The 20,249-nt window shown below is 39.4% G+C and overlaps 2 protein-coding genes across 6 annotated transcripts in view; one reads left to right on the top strand and one right to left on the bottom strand.

The window, feature by feature from the left end:
* The window catches only part of TOP2B (topoisomerase (DNA) II beta), a 103,705-nt gene extending 88,711 nt beyond the window's left edge, over positions 1–14,994 (top strand). For 2 of the 4 annotated variants that reach the window (XM_019508764.1, XM_019508766.1), the window contains 11 exons: positions 872–1,027; positions 1,147–1,230; positions 4,218–4,415; positions 4,787–4,925; positions 6,256–6,414; positions 7,634–7,844; positions 9,972–10,054; positions 10,738–10,848; positions 12,866–12,988; positions 14,188–14,285; positions 14,507–14,994. In XM_019508764.1, coding sequence (XP_019364309.1) covers positions 872–1,027; positions 1,147–1,230; positions 4,218–4,415; positions 4,787–4,925; positions 6,256–6,414; positions 7,634–7,844; positions 9,972–10,054; positions 10,738–10,848; positions 12,866–12,988; positions 14,188–14,285; positions 14,507–14,668 — 1,524 coding nt within the window. In that variant the 3' untranslated portion in view covers positions 14,669–14,994. The remainder of the gene's footprint in view (positions 1–871; positions 1,028–1,146; positions 1,231–4,217; positions 4,416–4,786; positions 4,926–6,255; positions 6,415–7,633; positions 7,845–9,971; positions 10,055–10,737; positions 10,849–12,865; positions 12,989–14,187; positions 14,286–14,506) is intronic. The other 2 variants (XM_019508765.1, XM_019508767.1) reach the window with 2 other exon arrangements.
* The window catches only part of RARB (retinoic acid receptor beta), a 387,901-nt gene continuing 382,494 nt past the window's right edge, over positions 14,843–20,249 (bottom strand). For both annotated transcript variants that reach the window (XM_019508768.1, XM_019508769.1), the window contains one exon: positions 14,843–16,410. In XM_019508768.1, coding sequence (XP_019364313.1) covers positions 16,214–16,410 — 197 coding nt within the window. In that variant the 3' untranslated portion in view covers positions 14,843–16,213. The remainder of the gene's footprint in view (positions 16,411–20,249) is intronic.

The raw sequence follows: 20,249 nt of genomic DNA, 5'->3' as shown, positions 1-20,249 counted from the left end.
TTTATATGAGTGTACAATGTATTTATTTGTATGTAGAAAGAAAATCTAATATCTGACCTTTGGAATAGAAAATTTATATTCTTTTGTTCTTTTCAGTTCTGTGCAGGTCAAGGTCAAATTTACTAGAGAGTTACATTTTTAAAAAAACATGTTGAACTTATTTGAGGAGAAAGGTCATAATAACCCTTTTCACCTCCTTAAATTACTATTTTTATTAAAGCATAGGAAGAATACATGTTGGAAATCATTTTTGAAAGTGGCTTTAACTTGAACCTAGTACCCTTTTTCAGTGGAGTTGCTGCTTTATTTTGTGTGTATTTATTTATAAAGTTAAAATGGGGTAATTGTAAAATATATAGTAATTTCTAATAGAATTTTTTTGAAACAAAGGTGAAATACTGACTGTACCAAAGAGAAGTTTATAATACTCATAGTTATACAGCATTTCCTTATATCTAAAACATTAGTACTCTGTCTTCTCCCTGCCCTGAAAAAAAAGTAGTGTAAAGGGTCTGGAATACACAGATCAAAGGTTAGCTGAATCCTAGATGGTTACGGCATGTATACATAGTCAATAGCACGTAGAGGGTAATAGGGCCAGTATCATACCTAGCTTCCTTTGGTTCCACAGCCCAAGTAACCCAGGCATCTGCTTGGAGTTGTATTGACTGTGCATTCAGTGACTTGAATTACGAATCTGGAGTGAGGCTGGCACGCATACATCTGGATATATATAGCAAGATGCCTTAGCTTTTCTGTCAGTGCACCCAAAGATTTAAAATGCATCACCATATCGTTTGGTCACTTGTTTTAAAACAGCTTTCCAAAATCAGTAATTTGGAATGACAGTTTTAATATGCTTTCATTGTAGGCAGCAGAAGAAGAAGATTCACAGAACCTGAATGATGACGCTTCCTCCTCTTCAGGCTGTACCTCAGGTCCTGATTTTAACTACATCCTAAATATGTCTCTGTGGTCTCTTACTAAAGAGAAAGTAGAAGAGCTAATTAAACAGAGAGATTCAAAGGTTTGTATATTATAGAAAAAAGGTCTCCCTCATTGTCAGTATATCTTACATACATCATTTATATTATGAGTGTTCCTTATATTATATAGGAACAAATGTATACTACCTTAATGTTTTAGGAAAGGGATCTCGGTGACCTCAAGAGGAAATCTTCTTCAGACCTCTGGAAAGAAGATTTAGCGGCTTTCGTTGAAGAGCTTGAGGTATGTTTGAACATCTTTCTGAATATAAAAGTATTAAGCATTAACACTAATTTTTAAAGTTCTTTTTGAAACGTGTTCACTTAATGTACAACAAATAGGTAACAGAATAATTTCTGATAATATACCAAAACAGCTATTTTTCATCAAGATGGCATAATACAATCTACAGGTTTCCCTTGATTTATGCGGGTTCTGTATATGCAAATTTGCTCTTATGCGATGACCCTTTTTATACCCCAAATTCATTATATGTGAGATAAATTCACTGTTATGTGATGGACATAGGCGTGCTCCCCCTGCTGCAGTAGCCCCGGGAGTGGCCAATGCCAGCTGCCTGCAGTTGCTGGGTTGCGCTGTGCCCTGAACCCTTCAGGGGTCTGCTTGTCTCCATTCATACCCCAGCCCCTGTGCTGTGCTGTGCTGTGATGCAGGCAAGTGGCATCGGCTGTTCACAGGGCTGCTGCAGCAGGGGCTGGGGTGAGTGGGGACAAGCTGGACCATGCCCTGTGTCCCTCAGGCCTCCACTTGTCCCACTCACCCCAGCCCCTGGTGCAGCAGCCCTGGGAACGGCCAATGCCAGCTGCGGAGGGAACTCGGTGCAGAGTGCGGGGTGGAAGGACGTGGGTCTTGCTGCTACGCACACCCTGGGAGGGCTGCAGGCTGGGGAGCTGTGCTGGGCTCTTCCCAGCGGGCGTGTGCCCCCAGATCTGCACTCTGGACAAGAGCAGGCTGCTGCCTGCCCTGACCACTGGGAAAAGCCCACTGCCACCACTGGCTCCAGCCTGCAGCAGCAGCCTGCTCTCCTCCCATGCACAGATCTGGGGTTATGTGCCCCTGGGAAGAGCCCTCCCAGGCTGCACCTAGCAGCAAGAGCTGTGATTCCCCAGCCCCATGCCCCACGCCCCACACCCACTTACAGTTCCATCTGCTTTGTTCCCTGCTGCCAACGCCACTTGCCTTTAGCCCTTGGACTGCGCTGCACCCCTACCCCCCACCCCTTCCCTAGCCCCTGCCTCACGCTCTCCCTGGCTCACTGCCATCATGGGAAAGTATCCCTGTTTGTTACCTTATAAACTGGATTCCCTTTATGCGAATTCAATTTATGCACAGTTTTCCGGGAATGTGTGTACTGCATAAAGTGAGGGACACCTGTGTTTTAATTACAGATTTTTCCCCCAGGTTTCCTTTTCCATGCAAAACATGCCATATACTTAGTTCCTCTCCTCCTCATATTCCTCTGGCAAAAGCAATTTCTGAATAACTGTAGTGCGATCCCTTTATGGAGCACTAAGTCAAATTAAGTGATTATACTTGAACCAGTCAGTTCTGAAGCAGCTGAAATGCTAATTCTAAAACTTGAAAACTGACTTAAATTGAATTGCACTTTACAGAATCGTTACAGAGCCATAGTTTAAATGTCTACAGAATACGTTTGGTTTGAAAATAGTCTAATACAAGAGTGTCAAACTAATCTGGACCAGCGGTGCTGGAAATTTGACTATGGCAGCATTAATTGCTGCAGTGTCTGTGGGCTGGATTCAGTGTGCTGGGCCATGTCATGTAGCTTGTGGGGTTGCCTACAGGGCCAGAAACCTGAGATTGGCAATGTTAATTGCTGTGGCTCTTTTGTGTCAGATGACAGAGCTCCTCACTCCAGATCCAGTATGTCGGGTTCCCAATAGAACTGGGAATTCAGTGGTGGGACAGTCTGCCAAATTTCTGTCTCCGTGGGAGTCCTGCAGGCTATTCAGCCTATGGGCTGTATCTTTGACACCCGTGATGTAATACATTGTATACAATTCATGCCAGTCAGCGTGGCTATATAGAAACTAATTCAATAACTTTCAAAGAGATTACAGAGATAATAATGTCAAAGTCAGAAGCTTATCACTTTGGCTTCATGAGTATTTGACAGGGTACTGCTTGATCCCACAATGGTACAAAATCAGTACAGCATGTCTTGGATTAAAAACTGGGTAACTGATAGGTCTCAAAATATAATTGTAAATGGGAAATTATCACTGATATTTCTAGGGAGGTTCTTCAGGATTGAGTTCTTGACTGTGCACAATTTAACATTTTAATCAGTGACTTGAAAGGAGACAGTCATTACTAACCATGTACAGATGACCTGCAGATTAGGGGGATAGTAAATAAGGAAGAGAATAGGTTATCAATACTGGAGTGATCTGGACTGCTGAATAAACTGTGTGTGTAAACAGTACATGTTTTAATGCAGCCAGATACAAAGTCATACATGTAAGAACAAAGACCTAATACATGCATATTGGATGAGGAACTCTATTCTTGAAAAAATGTGGACATTTTGGTGAACGATGAGATAAAAATGAGTTCCCAGTTAACCCAAAAGGACTAATGGGAATATCAGATAGAAGAAAGGAGGATTATTTCACTTTGCTACTTGTCAGGGATGGAACTTTAATTAGAATAGTATCCAGGTTTAGTGACTATAACTCAGGAGAGATGTTGATAAGGAGAAGGTTCAGGAAGGATCAGGAGAATGGTTAAGGATTGGAAAGTGGGTTTTATGGTAAAACATAGGAAATAATCTGTTTAAAATAAGAGAAGCTTAAGAGATGACTTGACTTGATTGGTCTGTAAGTTTCTACATGGGAAACAGAAATGTGATACTAAATGACTTTTCAGCTTGGCAGACAAAGGTATAATGAGATCAAAATGGCTGGAAGTTGGAGCTAGATAAGTCTATTTAGACTGGAAACAGTCTGAATAATTTTAACACTCAGGATTGTTAGCTGTTGGGAAAAACGCCTCAAGATTTGTGGTGGATTCTCCATTCTTAAAAATTTTAAATTGAGATTCAGTTTTTCTTAAAGATACGCTCTATCTCAAATGGGAATAATAGGTTTTTGGAAGTCTCTTTTCTGCAGGAGGTGAGGCGAGATGATCATTATGCTTTGTGTTTAGTAAGTTATTTATATCCCTACTTCTCCCTTATTGCTTACTAGAAAGTAGAAGCACAAGAAAAAGAAGATGTTTTGGCAGGCATGACTGGCAAATCAATAAAGGGAAAAGTTGGCAAACCCAAGATTAAGAAACTTCAGTTAGAAGAGACGATGCCCTCACCATTTGGTAGAAGAATAGTTCCACAGATTACATCTGCTATGAAAGCTGATGCCAGTAAGAAATTGCTAAAGAAGAAGAAGGTAAATTGAAATATTTTAGATACCATAACTGCTAGTTTGTTAATTCTTTAAATCCAGCTACTAAGTGCTACTACTTTATGCCAGCATTTGCAAAGAAAGAATTCTTATAATTCAATCCCTGGAATTATGAAGATACCTTTCTCTACTCTGTCCCCATAAATGTACAAAAGGAACAGCACAGGATATCTGGTGCTAGTATATTTAATTGTTTAATGTTGATTTATTTTCACCAACATTTCTCACTGAGTCTCATTATTAGCCTGTTTTTATTCTTGGGCAAAGACTAATAAATGTATTCCAGTCCTGTCTGAAGCACGTGGTATTGTGATTTCTTTTCACTGCAGCTTTATTGACCACCATCTTTTTTTTAGGGTGATATTGATTCTCTAGCAATAAAACTTGAATTTGAGGAATTTGGTGGTGCATCAGCAGAAGGTGGTGGAGAAGATTCTGTGAATACTTCAGTTACCCCAACTAAAGCTAAACCCAAAAGAGAGAAAAAGGAACCAGGTAACTTACTTGCATAATAGTAATTAAGACTATTGAATAATAAGTCTGCTTAATTTAAAGTCTATGTAGATCAACTTATTTGTATGTATGCATTATTAGCATATTAAATTGCTTTGTACTTTTAGATTGAAGTTGAAGGGATCTGAGATGCACAGATTTTGTTTCATAGGTATTATTAACTGTCTTGCTGATAAACATTAATTTCCTGGGTCCTGTCTCTGTTCAAAAATGACTTAGAAGGTGACAAGAGCCAAAATGATTTGGTATCTAATCAGAGAAATGTAAATCAATTTAATTATGAAAAAATAAGATGTTCTGTGTCAACCTCGATCAACCTTTGGTCAATTTGGGGCTTGTCAAGACTGGAAATAATTTCCCAAACTACATAAATCATCTGGTTCTTAAGAGCAATGTAACTCAGTTGCCGTAACATACGTTCACAGAAAAAACAATAGTTACGCCTGCCCTGGGCTGCGTGTAACCTTCCAGTAATACAGGAACTGTGGAAGAGGCAAAATGAAAAAGAACAATTAATGGCAGAAAGATGTAAACTGAGAGGGTAAGAAAGTGAAAATATGTGTGTAAAAAGAATGGGAATAAAAGGTAGCTGTTACGCAGATCCAAATATAGGAATACCAGCTCCAAGATGGAGCTGGAAATGTGATTAAAAACATAAGAACTGCCATTCTTGTGTCAGACCGTAGGTCCATCTTACCCAGTATCATGTGCCACACAGTTGCAGAGTGGATACTGAAAAGAAGAGTGAACTGGTCTAGGAAGTTCTTATTTAGAGGCCATCTCCCAAACTCCCATGCTCAATAGATACTGATGCCCCTTTCCTCCAAGAATTTTTCCTCCGTGTTGAATCTTTCTAAATTGTCAAGTTTTTACAACATCTGGTGGCAATGAGTTAGAGATTTCAATTTACACAGTCTGTGAAAAAGAACTTCCTTTTGTTAGTTTTAAACTTACTACCTACTAGATTCATTTTGTGACCAGTAGTTCTTGTATTGTGAAAGACAGTAAATAATAAATCTGTATTACTTTCTCTTCTGAAATGTCAGATTGGAAGTTGATCTCTGTCCCAAAAGGAGTGATTTTAGTTTCAAGGATAGGAGGGCTGCAGTCATGGTGTAAAGTCATGTTACCCAACCTCTAAAAAAAAATTGCAATGTATCCCCCCAGGAAGAATTTAAAAATGAGACTTGATGGTCCTTACTGAAAGCCTTGTTTGTTTGTTTTTAAATAAGCATATGAAGCCAATTTTCCATGGAAAAGACTAGAAATTAGTATTCTTCCCAGTTGTACTTAGCATTTCAATTTGTGGCAGGTACCAGAGTGAGAAGAACGCCATCATCCACGAAATCTAGCGCAAAAAAAGTGAAGAAACGAAACCCATGGTCAGATGATGAATCAAAATCAGAAAGCGATTTAGAAGAAAGTGAACCTGTGATTATTCCAAGGGACTCTCTGCTTAGGAGAGCTGCAGGTATTCTAGTTTCTTTGTGCAAATAAGCACGATGTTTTATTGCTGCTCATTCTTTATAAATGAAATTGCATGCTTTAAGTCTGGAATTTTCCTCTCAGATTATCAATAGCTGGGAACTCTATTTTAAAGACAGGACTTTACAATTCTTATCTAACTCATGTTGTAAATTCTGCTTTGGGACATTAACTGAAAATACAAATATCTTGATTTTTTCTTTTTAGAATTAAGCTTATGATCTTGGGTTTTCAGTGTGGATTGGCAATCCTGTATTTTTATTTATGGTAAAAAATTACTTATGAAACCAGTAATGAAAACAATAGCCATTAAAAAACAGTTACTTTAGAATATTTTTATATACTGTTAGGCTAGGTGTTTAGTGACACAATCAGGCTACTAAGAAACTACCAAAAAGAAAACTACAAACCACTCAGATTATATTGCAGTATGAAACATTTAGCCCCTTAAGTCTTATTAGCATAGATAGCCTGATGAAGACAGCATTTGAGAGATTTATCTTGAAAATCTTGGATAATTTTTTCAAGTCAGTGATTAAGATTAATTTGCTCAAATTGTACTTTAAAGAAGGTTATATGGTCCATTATTTAAAAGTCAGTTTCACATTTTCCTTTAAGAAAAGATTGATTGATTAATTACCATCTAGACTGGTGGTTCTCAACATTTTTTTGGCTCAAGGCACCCCTTGGAAAATGCCAGCTCCTAGTTTTTCACTTGATCATTTTAACTATGGAAAAATAATACTGTAGTTCTTCTGTTTCAGAGAACTTAGAAAGACAACAGAAAGTTGGAATGTTTTTAATAATATGGATTCCTATTTGAAATTTCTGGGTTTATCTTGTAAACCACATTTGCACACCTAACAGTGCTATGATTGTGTGACACCATGTGGTACCCTTGAAAGGATCTGAAGGCACTCTAGGGTTTCATGGTAACCTGTTTGAGAATCTTTGGTCTTGACAACACTAGTATCTGAAAGTGCCTGATCAAATGGTGAGCAGTGATATCTGTTCATCATGAAAGTGTGTTAGTTTTGTTGCCCTATCCTCCCAAACATGAAGTTACTATTTGTTTTCTGTGAACTCTTTTCAGTTACTTAAATCGTGAAATTTTGGGGGCTTTTTTGTTTTTGTATTTGTTTATACAATGGCTGTTAGTGTGACTCCAATGTGAATAATGCAAATAATGACTACTTTCTTTGTAGCTGAAAGGCCCAAGTATACTTTTGATTTCTCAGAAGAGGAAGATGATCCTGATGATGATGAAGATGATGCCAACAATAATAATGATTTAGATGAATTGAAAGTAAAAGCATCTCCAGTAATAAATGACAGAGAGGATGAGTTTGTTCCTTCAGACAGTTTAGATAAAGATGAATATGACTTCTCCCCTGTCAAATCAAAGCCTTCTCCAGAGTAAGTACAGTAACTGAATATTCTTTTTAATACTGATTTTTATCTGGAAAAAAAATGCAGTGTTGGGTTTTGGTCTGTGTCTAACCAGAAACAGAAGGAACATTTTGGGAAATGGATTAATATTAATCCAATGTTGTTAATATGCATAAACACTCGGTTGTTGAAAGCTAAATTACATTTTTCTGATTATAGCACTTAAGCATAACCCCAGGAAGATTTTCTCCAGTGTTTTTTGATTGTCACCTGGAAGTGTTTGGGAAACCAGATTCATGTAGACATGCCTGCTTTGGTACTTGGAACTTACTAACAACTAACACCTACAGCTGTCTGAATACTTTCTGTATGGATAACTTTGAAGCAGAAAAAGAACTCTTGGCCTCCTTTTACTGTGCAGTCATGCAGAGACAAGCATGGCTTGGGCCAAGTAATAATATAGTGCTTCAAGTACTGCTTCACAAAGTTGTCTGAAAGAATTGGCTGAGGTAATTTTAGAGCTATTACCTATCTTGCTTGACAACTTGTAGAGGTTGGGTAAGGTCCTGGGTTATCGGAAAAGGGACAAATATAGTGCACATTTTTAAGACAGGAAAGAAGGAGGATCTGGGGAATTACAGACCAGGATTTCAATTCCTGAAAAGATCATGGAGCAGGTTCTCAAAGAATCTATTGTGAGACACCTAAAGGAGTACAAAGTGATCAGTAACAGCCAGCATAGGTTCACCAAGAGTAAATCATGCCTGACCAACTAGATTTCCTTCTATGATAAGGTTGACAGGCTTTGTGGAAGGAGAGAGCGCAGTGGATATGATATACCTTGACTTTAGCAAGATTTTTGACACGTTAAGGACAGGCTGACTAGGTGAAAGTAATGTAAGGTGAATATACAACTTGTTGGATCATCATGCTCAAGGAGTAGTCATCAATGGGTCAATGTCTAGTTGGGAGGCCGTATCAAGTGGGGTTCCCAGGGGTCTATCCTGGGTCCCGTATTCTTTAATATCTTCATTAAAGATATGGACATAAGATTGAGTGCATGCTTAGCAGATTTGCAGATGATCCTAAATTGGGTGGAATTGCAAACACTCTGAAAGGTAGGGCTGTAATCCAGAATAATGTGGATAGATTGGAAAAAACAGTCTGCAATCAACCAAATGAAATTCAACAAGGACAAGCGCAAAGTTCTGCATTTGGGATGAAATAACTGCATAAACAAACACAGGCTGGGGAATGATTAGCTAGGCTGCAGTCCTGCAGAGAAGGACATGAAGTTTACAGTAAGACTGTAACCTGAATACAAGCCAACAGTGTGTACTTGTTGCAAAAAAGTCAACAATGTATTGTATTGTATTGTATTGTATTGTATTGTATTGACAGGAGTGCCACTTGCAAATCAAGGAAAGTAAAGATTCTTCCACTATATTCAACACCTCACCTAAAGCACTGTGTCCAGTTTTGGGCCCCAAACTTCAAAAAGGATGGGCACAGTTTTGAGAGAATCCAGCAGGAAGCAACCAAAATGATTAAGGGTCTGGGAGACAAGACTTATGAGGAAAGGCTGAAAAGGCTAGAATTGTTTAATCTGGAGAAGAGAAGTGAAGAGGGATTTGATAATGTCTTCAAATATCTGAAAGGTGGTTATAGAGAGGAGGCAGATGGGCTTTTCTCTGTGCCCAAAGGGGATAGGACTAGGAGTAACGGCCTTAAGCAGCAGCAGAAGAAACTTAGCTTGGAAATTAGGAGGAATGTTCTGACTAGGAGAGTGGTTAAGAATTGGAACAAACTACCTGGAGGAATTGTGTAATTCCTGGAAGTTTTCAAGTTGCACTGGGATGCTTTAGTCAGGAATGATCCTGCCTTGAACAGAAGCCTGGATTAGAGAACTTTGAGGTCCCCTCCAGCTCCACTTTTCCTATAATCCTGTTTTTTACCTTGACCTATTTTTAATCTGCAAAACTGGTTGACTTACGTGGCAAAAATGAGATTCTCTACAAGGTGGTCAAAATGTTTGGCTGACAAGTAGTTATACAGTGTGCGGAAGTGCTATACACTTTGCAGTAATAATGTGTTTCAAACAGTACATGTAGAATATAATGTGTATATACTGTTTCATTTTCTTTTTTTTTAAAGTAGAAAAACACCTCAAGAGAAGAAGAATCAAGATTTTGGGAATCTTTTCTCATTTCCATCTTATTCTCAGAAGACCGATGATGGTGTGTTTTGTTTTTTATGTCAGTTCATTTAATTCTGCAATAACCAAGATGCACTAGATCAGATATGTATAGTGAATACCAACTTTGCATTGTGGCAGAAACATTAAACTACTCAGATTTATAGGGGGAAGAGATGCTCTAAGCCAGGAGCCTTAAACATACAGCCTAAGGGTTGATATGACATGCTGAGCGGCTCTTTCAGACCTGCTGGATTACCAGCGGGCCACCAGAAGTTGGGGGTGTGGCCTGCCTTGGGGGCCCAGGTGAAATTGTGCTCAGTTACAATGAGCAAGAGCTGAAAGAGCCCCATTTGCCCTCCAGCTGCTTTGACTCTCACCAGTGCTGTGGTGCTGCCTCTCCAGCCACCAGCCCCTGCCACATGCCTGGTGCTGCCACTGCCACTGTGGAAAAGGACATGCGGCAGCTCTGGCTATGGCACAAGGTATGCAGCGGGGGCTGCTGTGTGCCTTGGGTCAGACCTGGAGATTTCACTACTCTCACTTCATGTGCTCGGTTAGATCCATCCCTCAGAAAGCCCCATGGTCCAGAATTGGCCCAAGGCACGAGAACAGTTCCATACCCCTGCTCTGAACCTTAGAGACATACAGCATATGTCAAAGACTAAAATGTACAGTAGATGTGTATATGCATATGTTATCTCCTAAACTTTTTTGTTTTTTTAGATACAACAAAATTAGACAGCGATGAAGAGGATTCTGCCCCAGTCTTCACATCATCTTTTATCCCAAAACAAATGGAGAAATTTCCCAGTAAAACAGCAGCTGCTAAAAAGGGTATGTCACTGGCTGTGAGAGGCTAAATCCTACCTCATACTTCCTGTGAAGTATATTAACTCAAGGATGAAACATTTGCTGGTTGCTCAAGCCCAGGAAGGGACTTCAGAATGAAACTACATGTATTCCTGCTAATGAGGTTCCTCAGATTGTCTTCAAACCCAGGCACCAAGTCATAGGTCAGCAATGCAGTGGACCAGTACATGCTGGGGACTGACTGGCTGGGCATCAGGGATTTAATAGCAGCCTTCAAATACCTGAAGAGTGGTAACAGGGAGGATGGATCTAGAGTCTTCTCATTGGTGGCAAATAACAGAACAAGGAGCAATGGCCTCAAGTTGCAGCAAGGAAAGTTTAGGTTATGTATTAGGAAGAAGTTTCTCACTGAAGCACTGGCACAGGTTACCCAGAGGTTATGAAATCTCCATCCTTGGAGGTTTTTAATACCTGGCTAGACAAAGCCATGGCTGGGTTGATATAGCTGAGCAGGGGCTTGGACTAGATTACCTCCTGAGGCCCCTTCCAACCCTAATTTTCTGCGACTCATTGTCATCGTTTATGCTGACCTGGGAATGCAATCCCTGGAAAAGATGGGGGTAGGGGTCATCAAAAGGACAAGCACCAGGATCTCCCAGTCATGTAAGAATATGGAAAAGGCTCACATAGAGCCCAGCTGCCCCTCTTTTAATTCCTAGAAGGTCTGTACTGAGAGGTCAGCCACAAACTCTCATAAACCAGAGTACTGGTGAAGCCATACAGTTGAGCTGAAGCACAGGGCATATCTCACGCGCTTGCCTAAGATGCACAGACCAATCTGGGGCACATGCTCCTTGCAGCACCAGCATTAGACAGGCCCTGCGTACTGTATCCAGCATGAGTCTGTAAACTCAATCCAGACCAGCCCTGGATTCAGTACACACAGGCTTGTTCCAACACAGGTGCCATATGCAGCACGTGCCTTGGACTGGCCCTGCATGTTGTATGCAGCACGTACCAAAATGGCTCCACGCACTGGTTGCAGCTGTTAGTCCAGAGCTGGCACGTGCTACATGCAGCCCATGAGGCTGGTCCAAGACCCACAAGCGACATTTGCGGGTTTTATTTGGCAGAGCTATATCTTTGCCCCCCCATCCATAGAATGCCTCCTCAGGCTGATTTGATTTTCAAGGCACTGTGCTTTCCTCATTAATGTCTTTTCTCAGAAAAAAATCTCCAGAAGATCTATACCAAAGCAACCAGTTAACATATTACTGTGTTTCCTTAAAAGTAGAAAAGGTTTGGAAGATATCTCAAAATCATTTAAGTTTTGTTCTAAAGAATAATTTTTACCATGTATGTCTAACATAATAGAAGAGGATCACTGAAAGAAATAGCTGCCGAAAATAAAATTGGCCGAGTGTTTCCCCTAGTATAGAAACTGTTCTCATCTACTCCTGTAACAACTTGTTAACCGTATTAGAGTACCTATTGTATTAGCTGAATCCAAGATCACCCCTTCAACAAATTTTAAAATTTTATATGTATCAAAACTAATTATTGGAGGGTTGTCTTGAATTTGTCTGTCTCCCCACAAAATGCTGCAACAAAGAAGGCAGCAGTAGGGAGATGAGCAGTAGGGAAAGCTGCTGCTTACTGTATGCAGAGACTCTGGCTCCATCTCTGTCCCATGGTACGGAGTGCACAGTGGATCTGGGCCTGAAAACAGCAGCAGCTCTGGCCCAAGTCAAAGTTGGAGCCAGAGTTGGAGATTCAGCAGTTCATGGTCTCTCCTGCCCCCCCCCCCCTTGCTTCTCTGCTGCACAAACCAGCCTGGCCTCAGCCAAGCAGCAGTGGAGGTGGCAGCTCCAGCTCCATCAGGGCCCAGTACTCAAATCTAAAGACAAGACCCATGCCCCACCCCGTCTCCAATGTTGCATGGGGAAAAAAAACCTTGTTTTGATTTGAATAAATACTGTAGTTATTTAAGTCTTACGTATGTAGTATGCAAAGTCAACATTACTGTCCTTAACTTAAACAGCAAAGCCATCTTCAGATGGACCCCCTAAACCTAAAAGATCTCCCAAGGGGAAGAAAATGGAGATCATAAATTCTGACTCGGATTCAGAATTTGGCATTCCAAAGAAGACTACAGCACCCAAAGGTGAGGATTTCAACAGATTGCAAATTTAATCACACAACACAAAAGCTCAAGCTTCAAAGCTTGTAGTTTTTGAATTTGGCTTCTACATCATATGGTACTGAGTTCCTTTTTTATGAATTAGCAGAAAAGCACTGTCCTAACATTAGAGCTGAAAGCTGTTGTGTCACTAGCAAATCATCAGTCACGTTTCTCTGATACAACTTGAAATCTTCCTTGGTTTACTGCTTCTAGTGACAGACAATACGATAAGCCTGTATTAAGTTTGGCTTTATAAAGCAGGACATTTTTTTCCACTTTAGAGAGAGGTAGAGCACAGTGACATTGGTATAGAGGTTTTTTGGTCAACAAGAAACCCAGCTTTTATTCTTCACTATAGTTGCGGTAGGATTTTCTAGTATATCTGCTCTTTCATCACTGAGGGCCCCAAAATAAGTGGATGCAATACAGAAAATCAAGTTGAATACTCACTGGTCCTCGAAATGAAAAGAGTGCTTCAGTAATGACAGACTAGGCTAAGTCCTTGAAATAGAACATGGTTGTATGTAACTAGTACTAGTGGTGAGGTCTTGTATTGCCTCGGAGATCCAGAAGCTTTTTATTTAGTTGAGCTGTGCATGCCCTGTCTTAATCTGAGACCATGAAATGTAAGAGTGAGGCAATAGTTTTGGAGAAGCATAACCAAAAAAATTAAAAAACTTAATAACTCCGGAATAACAGAATCTTAGTGCTTTATATCCAATTTCTACAGGTAGATATATAACCGTGGTGTCAGTTTTAACCTTTTAGTCAAACTTTAAAAAACATCTTAGCAATAGATGTGCTAATGCAGGGTTGCTCAACCCTCAACTTGTGGCAGAGTTGTGTCTGTTGGCTTGCAAGGTTCCCCACTGGTCAGAACATTTGGCTGCAAGGAATCAGTGGCAGTGTTAATTGCTGCTTCCCTGCTGCCAAATTTCTGCACTTGTGGGGAACCCAGCAGGCTGGATACCATGATCCCGTGGGTGTTGCAGAGCATGGCTGGAGCCAGGGCAGGGTGGCACAGTGCAGAGGCCAATCCAGGTGCTGACCCTCAAAACGGATCTGGCCTGCAGACCAGCCCCCTGTCAGTCATCCAGCTCATGGGGCTGCTGAGCACTGCTGTGCTAACACTGAACATCAAAGTATATTGTAATTAATCAGTAATTTTTTCTCTCAACCAGGGAAAGGTAGAGGGGCAAAGAAAAGGAAAGCATCTGGTTCAGAAAATGAAGGTGACTACACCCCTGGGAAGAAAACACCCAAGTTGACACCAAGCAAGGTCAGTTTCAAATAGATTATTACTGCTGCATGAAGGAGGAGCAGAGTTGGTTGCTTGGGATGGCTGTGGCTTTTTTATCATTTTCCTTAAAGGAGCATGTTGATGCCACCTAGTTTGTTTCTATGGGAAGTGGCATTTAGGCAAGTCTGGAATGTAGATGTTAGAGAAACGTTCTTCAACGCACTGCAGAATTGTTATGGCATTCTCCATTTCTTTTAAAGAAATCCAAGAAGGCCTCCTTTGACCCAGATTCTGATGCGGACATCTTCCAGTCTGAATTTGCCTCTGACTCTACCCCTAAGCCGCGGACAGGTCGGGCTAGGAAAGAGGTGAAATATTTTGCAGAGTCTGATGAAGATGATGATTTTGATATGTTTAATTAAGTGCCCAAAGAGCACACAAACATTTTCCAACAAATATCTTGTGTTGTCCTTTTGTCCCTTCTGTCGCAAACTTTTGTACATTTGACTTATTTTATGTGATGATGTAATTGATGGTTTTTATTATTGTGTGTAGGCATTTTAACATTTTGTTCTTACACCTACATTTTTATGCTCTTTTTTACTCATTGAAATGTCATGTATTTGTCTGACTGGCTTGTAGAGATGTTCTAGACAGCTGTGCTAAAGCACATTTTAATTGTCATGGTTGCAAACTGCAAACCTGCTTTTTGAAATGAAGTTTAAACATTAAAAATGAAAATCTATCACTTTTGTGTGCTGGAAAACTTGGATTAGAATTGCTTTCTACACAGTTTTAAAATAAATATATTTTATTCTTTGCCAGGAGACTCCATGGAAAAAGGTAAACAGTATATGAACATAGAAAGCATTGTTAAACAATCTCAATGTACAAACAGAGCCAGTGAAAGTACATCACAGATTTGCTAGAATATATAAAAAAAAAATCCACTAGTGCTTTAAATGAAACCTAAGAAACTGACACTTTTAATGTTAACCATTCTACCACAGTTTTCACTCTGCTTCATGGTGATTTAACAAGGTCAAAAAGGCAGATTCTCTTCCTGTGTTTCTGGAAGTCCTAGTTGTGGTACCAGGCACCCTACTCCTGGTATCAGATTCTTAAGGACATACACTGCACTCACCAGTTCAGAAATAGTGAATGAGTCTGCAGGTAATCCCACGAAGTTTCCCTAATGGCTTGTGAACAAGTAAACAAAAACATGGTAACACTGAAAAGTGTTTCTGCCTTGGAGGCTATCTTTACTGTAAAAGCGTAGGGCTTTTTAAAAATGTGTAGATATGTCAACCAGGTAATAAACCTCCTTGAAATTTAAAGTGACATAACAGTGGAACAAATGACATCTGAATAACTGAGCTGGCAGTTACACTGATACAGAAGTCCCTTCTGCTAGTGCAGTGATTTTTTGTATACACTTTTTTTAACACGAAAGGAGATGCAAACTGAGGGCATCAGAAAGTTCAATGATAAGTTTTCATACTAACTAAATCAGAATGTCTTTTTAAACTTTATCTGGACATGTACAGCAGTCCATTTTATAAGCTTGATGTCTTGATCATTTTATGTATGCAAGACAAAAGGAAAGCACCAAACATCCAGTATAGAAAGTAGAGCCATATATTTGTATGTACAAAGTCATCAGAAACGTAACCAGAATTTAAAGTTTGAGAACTGTCTTGTCACCATGCAATCTTGAATGCTTAGAAGAAAACAGAAGCTTAACTAGTTTCTTGTTGTATGAGATGGCTGATTTAGAGTTTCAAAAGTTTGTGTTTTTCTAGTTAACAGTTTAAACAGCAAGGAGTATATATCAATACATATGAAAACTTCTTGGTCCTTGTTGAGTTATATAAAGTCCGGAAACTAAGCAGCAGTAAAAATGTTTTTCTTGCTTTTCATCCCTGTACATAAGGTATTAGAAATGTCTGAAGTAGCTGGAAATTGTCTTATTGCACCATTGGAGATTGACTGACATTGCTGTTATCCACTGAGCTAGGTGAGATGCTAGGACTGTGCTCTGCTGTGTTTCCACTTGAGCTTGGTGTCAGTGGTTCATGTCCCTCAGAGTTCTCCAACATTTCCTGAATGAGAGGTGGCATTGATCCAGGAATTTCCATTTTCAATGTAATCACACGTTCTGCCCCTTTAAAAAAACAAACACACAAAAAGATGGAAACCCCTTTTGGTTAGCACAACTTGCATGATTTGTTCTTAACTTGGCATTGTCATCACTATGCACAAGGGCATTAAAACTGGATACTAAGAAATCAGAGTCTTCTGCTGACCTTTTGCATAAAACATTATATAAACAAGCTTTCATAAATAATAGTAAACAAAAGAGGAGTTTTTTTATCATAAAAAAATAGCAGCCAAAATTATTTGTCCCTAACAAAAGCAGTAGACCAATTCACTTAAGTTTGGAAAGCACTTAAGACAACAGCAGTAAATTAAGTTACAGGTAAACGGATCAACTAGAAGCAATTTCTTTTTTACAGAAAGAATAGAAAACTACTTTCAACAGCTTTTCAGAACTTATTTTTTAATTTTACAAAGAAGCTGGATTTAATTCAAGGAAAAGAAAATAAATTTTCTGGTTTGTACTCTACTTAATCCACTGATTGCATAGGAACCCACAAAACAGGGGGCAACACCTATGGCATATGGGCCAGATCTGGTCCACAGAGCTATTGAATCTGGCCTGTAGACTGGGGCTTTGGTGGCAGGGGACTTTACCTGAACTGCACCGCAGCTAGGCAGCAGAGAAACGGCTGTGTAGCCAGGTCCTAGCACTGGTCTGCCTTGGGCCAGAGGTGGGTCATTCTGACCCACCACCAGAAAACTTTGCTGACCCTTCATGTAGAACACTAAGGACAGAATTCCGCTTTAACAATCAAGTGTGGTTCAGTTTACACTGGTCTAAATCAGCCCACGTAAAAGCAATTAGAAATTAGGAGTCTAATTCTGATTTCCACAGAAACTTATTTGCTCAAAGCTAAGGTATAATCAGTCTGATGTTTTGTTGAATTTGCCTTTTACAAATGAAATTTTCAAACATTTTCACTAGTTTGCTCCTAATGATGTTTATACCTACTAATTATAATTTTTGTCTTGTATCAGCTGTTTACTCTAGGGTTTTATAAACCCTACAACACTAATTCAACATCTGTGTTAGGACCAGCCAGACATAAGCTATCTGATGTTTTGAATGTATGAAATACTACCAAGCACAGCACAAGGAACATGCCAACTTAAAATCTTAATATACCATGAAATGGTAGGCTTAGAGCAGCACCCTTGGTTGGGCTTTTAAAATAAGCCTAAGAGAGTTAAGGCCCCTCTTGAAAATTATTGTAGCAGTAATTTTGCCTGTTTTAGGAGTTTCTCAGTCAGTTAGAGTAATGGTCCTTATCGCCTATTTTTTCACACACTTAAAAATCATTGGTTATCTTAGAAGGTTGTCAACTTTTTTAAACTCAAGGCATTCCTCAGAAAATTCCAGCTCTTAGGTTCCACTCATTTTTTGGACTATGGAAAGGTAACTGCATTCTTCTGAGGCAAAGGTTTTGGAAAGGCCACAATTGGTAAGGATATTTCTGACACAATGGATTCCTATTTGAAATCTCTGGGTTTATCTTGTGAACTGTGCACATGTTTTGGATACCAAACAATGCTGATATTTGCATGGCATACTGCAGCACCCTTAAAATGATCTCACAGCATCCATGTTCTGCACTGCCTCCTGTTCTGAGTATTCATAAGGGTAGCCTCAAATAGAATCAGTTAAAGTAATTGGGTCTCGAGGGCATTCTTTCTTGATCAGCCAAAACCACAGGTAGTATTTTTCATCATTGCTGGTTTTAGGACTTCAAGTGCAGAAATGAAACTGGTGGGATTGCTGAGATTTATCATCAAGGTGGATCAGACGCTCATTTGAAAGAACCTGCTGCATTGTGAATCAGCTTTACTTCTACCTAACTTGCAGTGAACTGTTGGTTTTAATTCAGGTCATTCAATTTTGTCTCCATCAAATTCTGGGAGAGTAGGTAAACTTCAGAATCTGAAGAAAGCATAGCCCCAAATTTCCTGAATTGGCTCCACTAACCAACAGGTGTATATGGTAAGACTGTACCATGCAGAACTTCAGCATGCTCAAGGAGGAAAAGTACCATTTTTTATCCAAGAGTGTCTCAGAAAAGAATGAATGCAAACACTCTAAAGCTGTTTGTTCCCAGCTTCCACTCCATATTGCACCTCAAAATAAAACTACTAGTGGATAGCAGAATATAAATAACTCTTAGCAAGGGAGGCTGTCAGATGTCCACTGACTTGCAGCAATCAGTCATCAGCAAAACTAATTTTCAGTGTTCAGAGCAGGACATAACTTCAGCCTTATAATAAAGACAGACACTAAATATTCAGGCACAAGGTGGTAAGGGCCTTCTATGTATTATCTATATAGAAAGATAATTTTACTCACACAGCAATGTGTTAGAACTAAAAACATTTGTTTCTATTTTTGAAAAAGACATTACCCATCAAGACCAACTTCTGATTTTTCATGGCCATACAGCCATTTGAGATAAACAGGTAGTGCTGTAAGATATCCCACTGCATTCACCCTGATCTTGCTGTTCAAGAATCTGGATTTCAAAAAGGTAACTGAATAACTTCCATTCAGTAAAAGTGTGTGTGTGGGGGTGGGGGGTGGGAACTATGTAAAAATGGTGAACAAGATGAAAGAAGAAAAAATTATGGTCCTAGTAAAGGAGAGGACCTCTGGACCTATTTCCTGATGCTCTTTCAACACCATAGAGTAGATTAGATTTATTTAATTAATCTAATACATCTTCTGAGAAGAGCGAACAGTCACCCACATTGATGGCCTTTGTTTAAAAGGTCGTCATTCTTCACTGAGTTTCAGATCTCGTGAAGTCTAATTTCTGTTTCATCTTCTTCAGTGACCAACTTTCCAAGTGAGTGTAAAGGTGTCGTAACGAGCAGTCAAGGACAAAGAGGTGAGCACCATAGTCATGAATCTTGATACAGAATCACCTAAAAGACTACTTTGGAAGTAACTAAAATTCAGAAGTTCATCCATGAGCGGATGATCTTTATTTTGTTTTAAATATGAAATGGATATTGAAGCTGATTAATATTCATGTCTTCAAAAGAACGGCTTTTATAGCAGCACCCCAAAAAGTGCCACCAGTTCTTTAGTATGATTTAGTTCTGGTACAAAGCATTAATGCAATTACATTTAATGCCTAAGAACAAGTTCTTCTTTCCATCTTAACATGCTCATTTAACTCTCAAGAGACAGTGCCATATTCTCAAGGGAGACATAAGGGGTATAACAAGGAACCAGGAATGTGGAATTAAAGCAGCCTGCCATGCCTGCTTCTGAGAATTCTGAGTGATATTTCTGAAGTACCTTTGTAGCCTTATATCGCTATGAGTTGCTCTTGTAGGTTTAGGTTGGTGGAAATATAATTGGATTACTTTATTTTACCTCTATGGCCAAATAACAAGCTTCAGTTTATTTTTTTAAGCAGATTTGAGGACACGCTTGTTTTCACCTCAAGTTCTAGTATATCCCTTCCTTAATAATCATCTCTGAATTAATTGATAGGATGAACTTCTCCCACCAAAATAGGTCCATGTTTTCTTTAATTTACAACACCTGAAAACAAATAAGGTGTTAGTTTTATTTCTTTTACTCTGACCATGAAATGTTTTAAGAGATGTTGTCAAATAGAAATTGAGAGAGGGGGAGAGAGAGAAGTATCTTCAGTCATGTATCCCATGTGCTTTTACTTTTTACCAGGGAGAACAATAGAAGCCAAAAACTATGAAGTGGGTAGAACTAATACTAACTATTAAAAAGGCATGGATCAGTGGTACAGTGGGTTAGCTCGCTGAAATCATTTTATCTTTGTGAACTTAGAGTGTACACCTATTTTCATACTGCTGCATAACTGGTTC

The sequence above is a fragment of the Gavialis gangeticus genome, unplaced genomic scaffold (assembly GCF_001723915.1).
Source record: "Gavialis gangeticus isolate Ggan-Ray unplaced genomic scaffold, GavGan_comp1, whole genome shotgun sequence".
Lineage (NCBI taxonomy): Eukaryota > Metazoa > Chordata > Crocodylia > Gavialidae > Gavialis > Gavialis gangeticus.
This window is presented reverse-complemented; position numbering and strand designations above follow the sequence as displayed.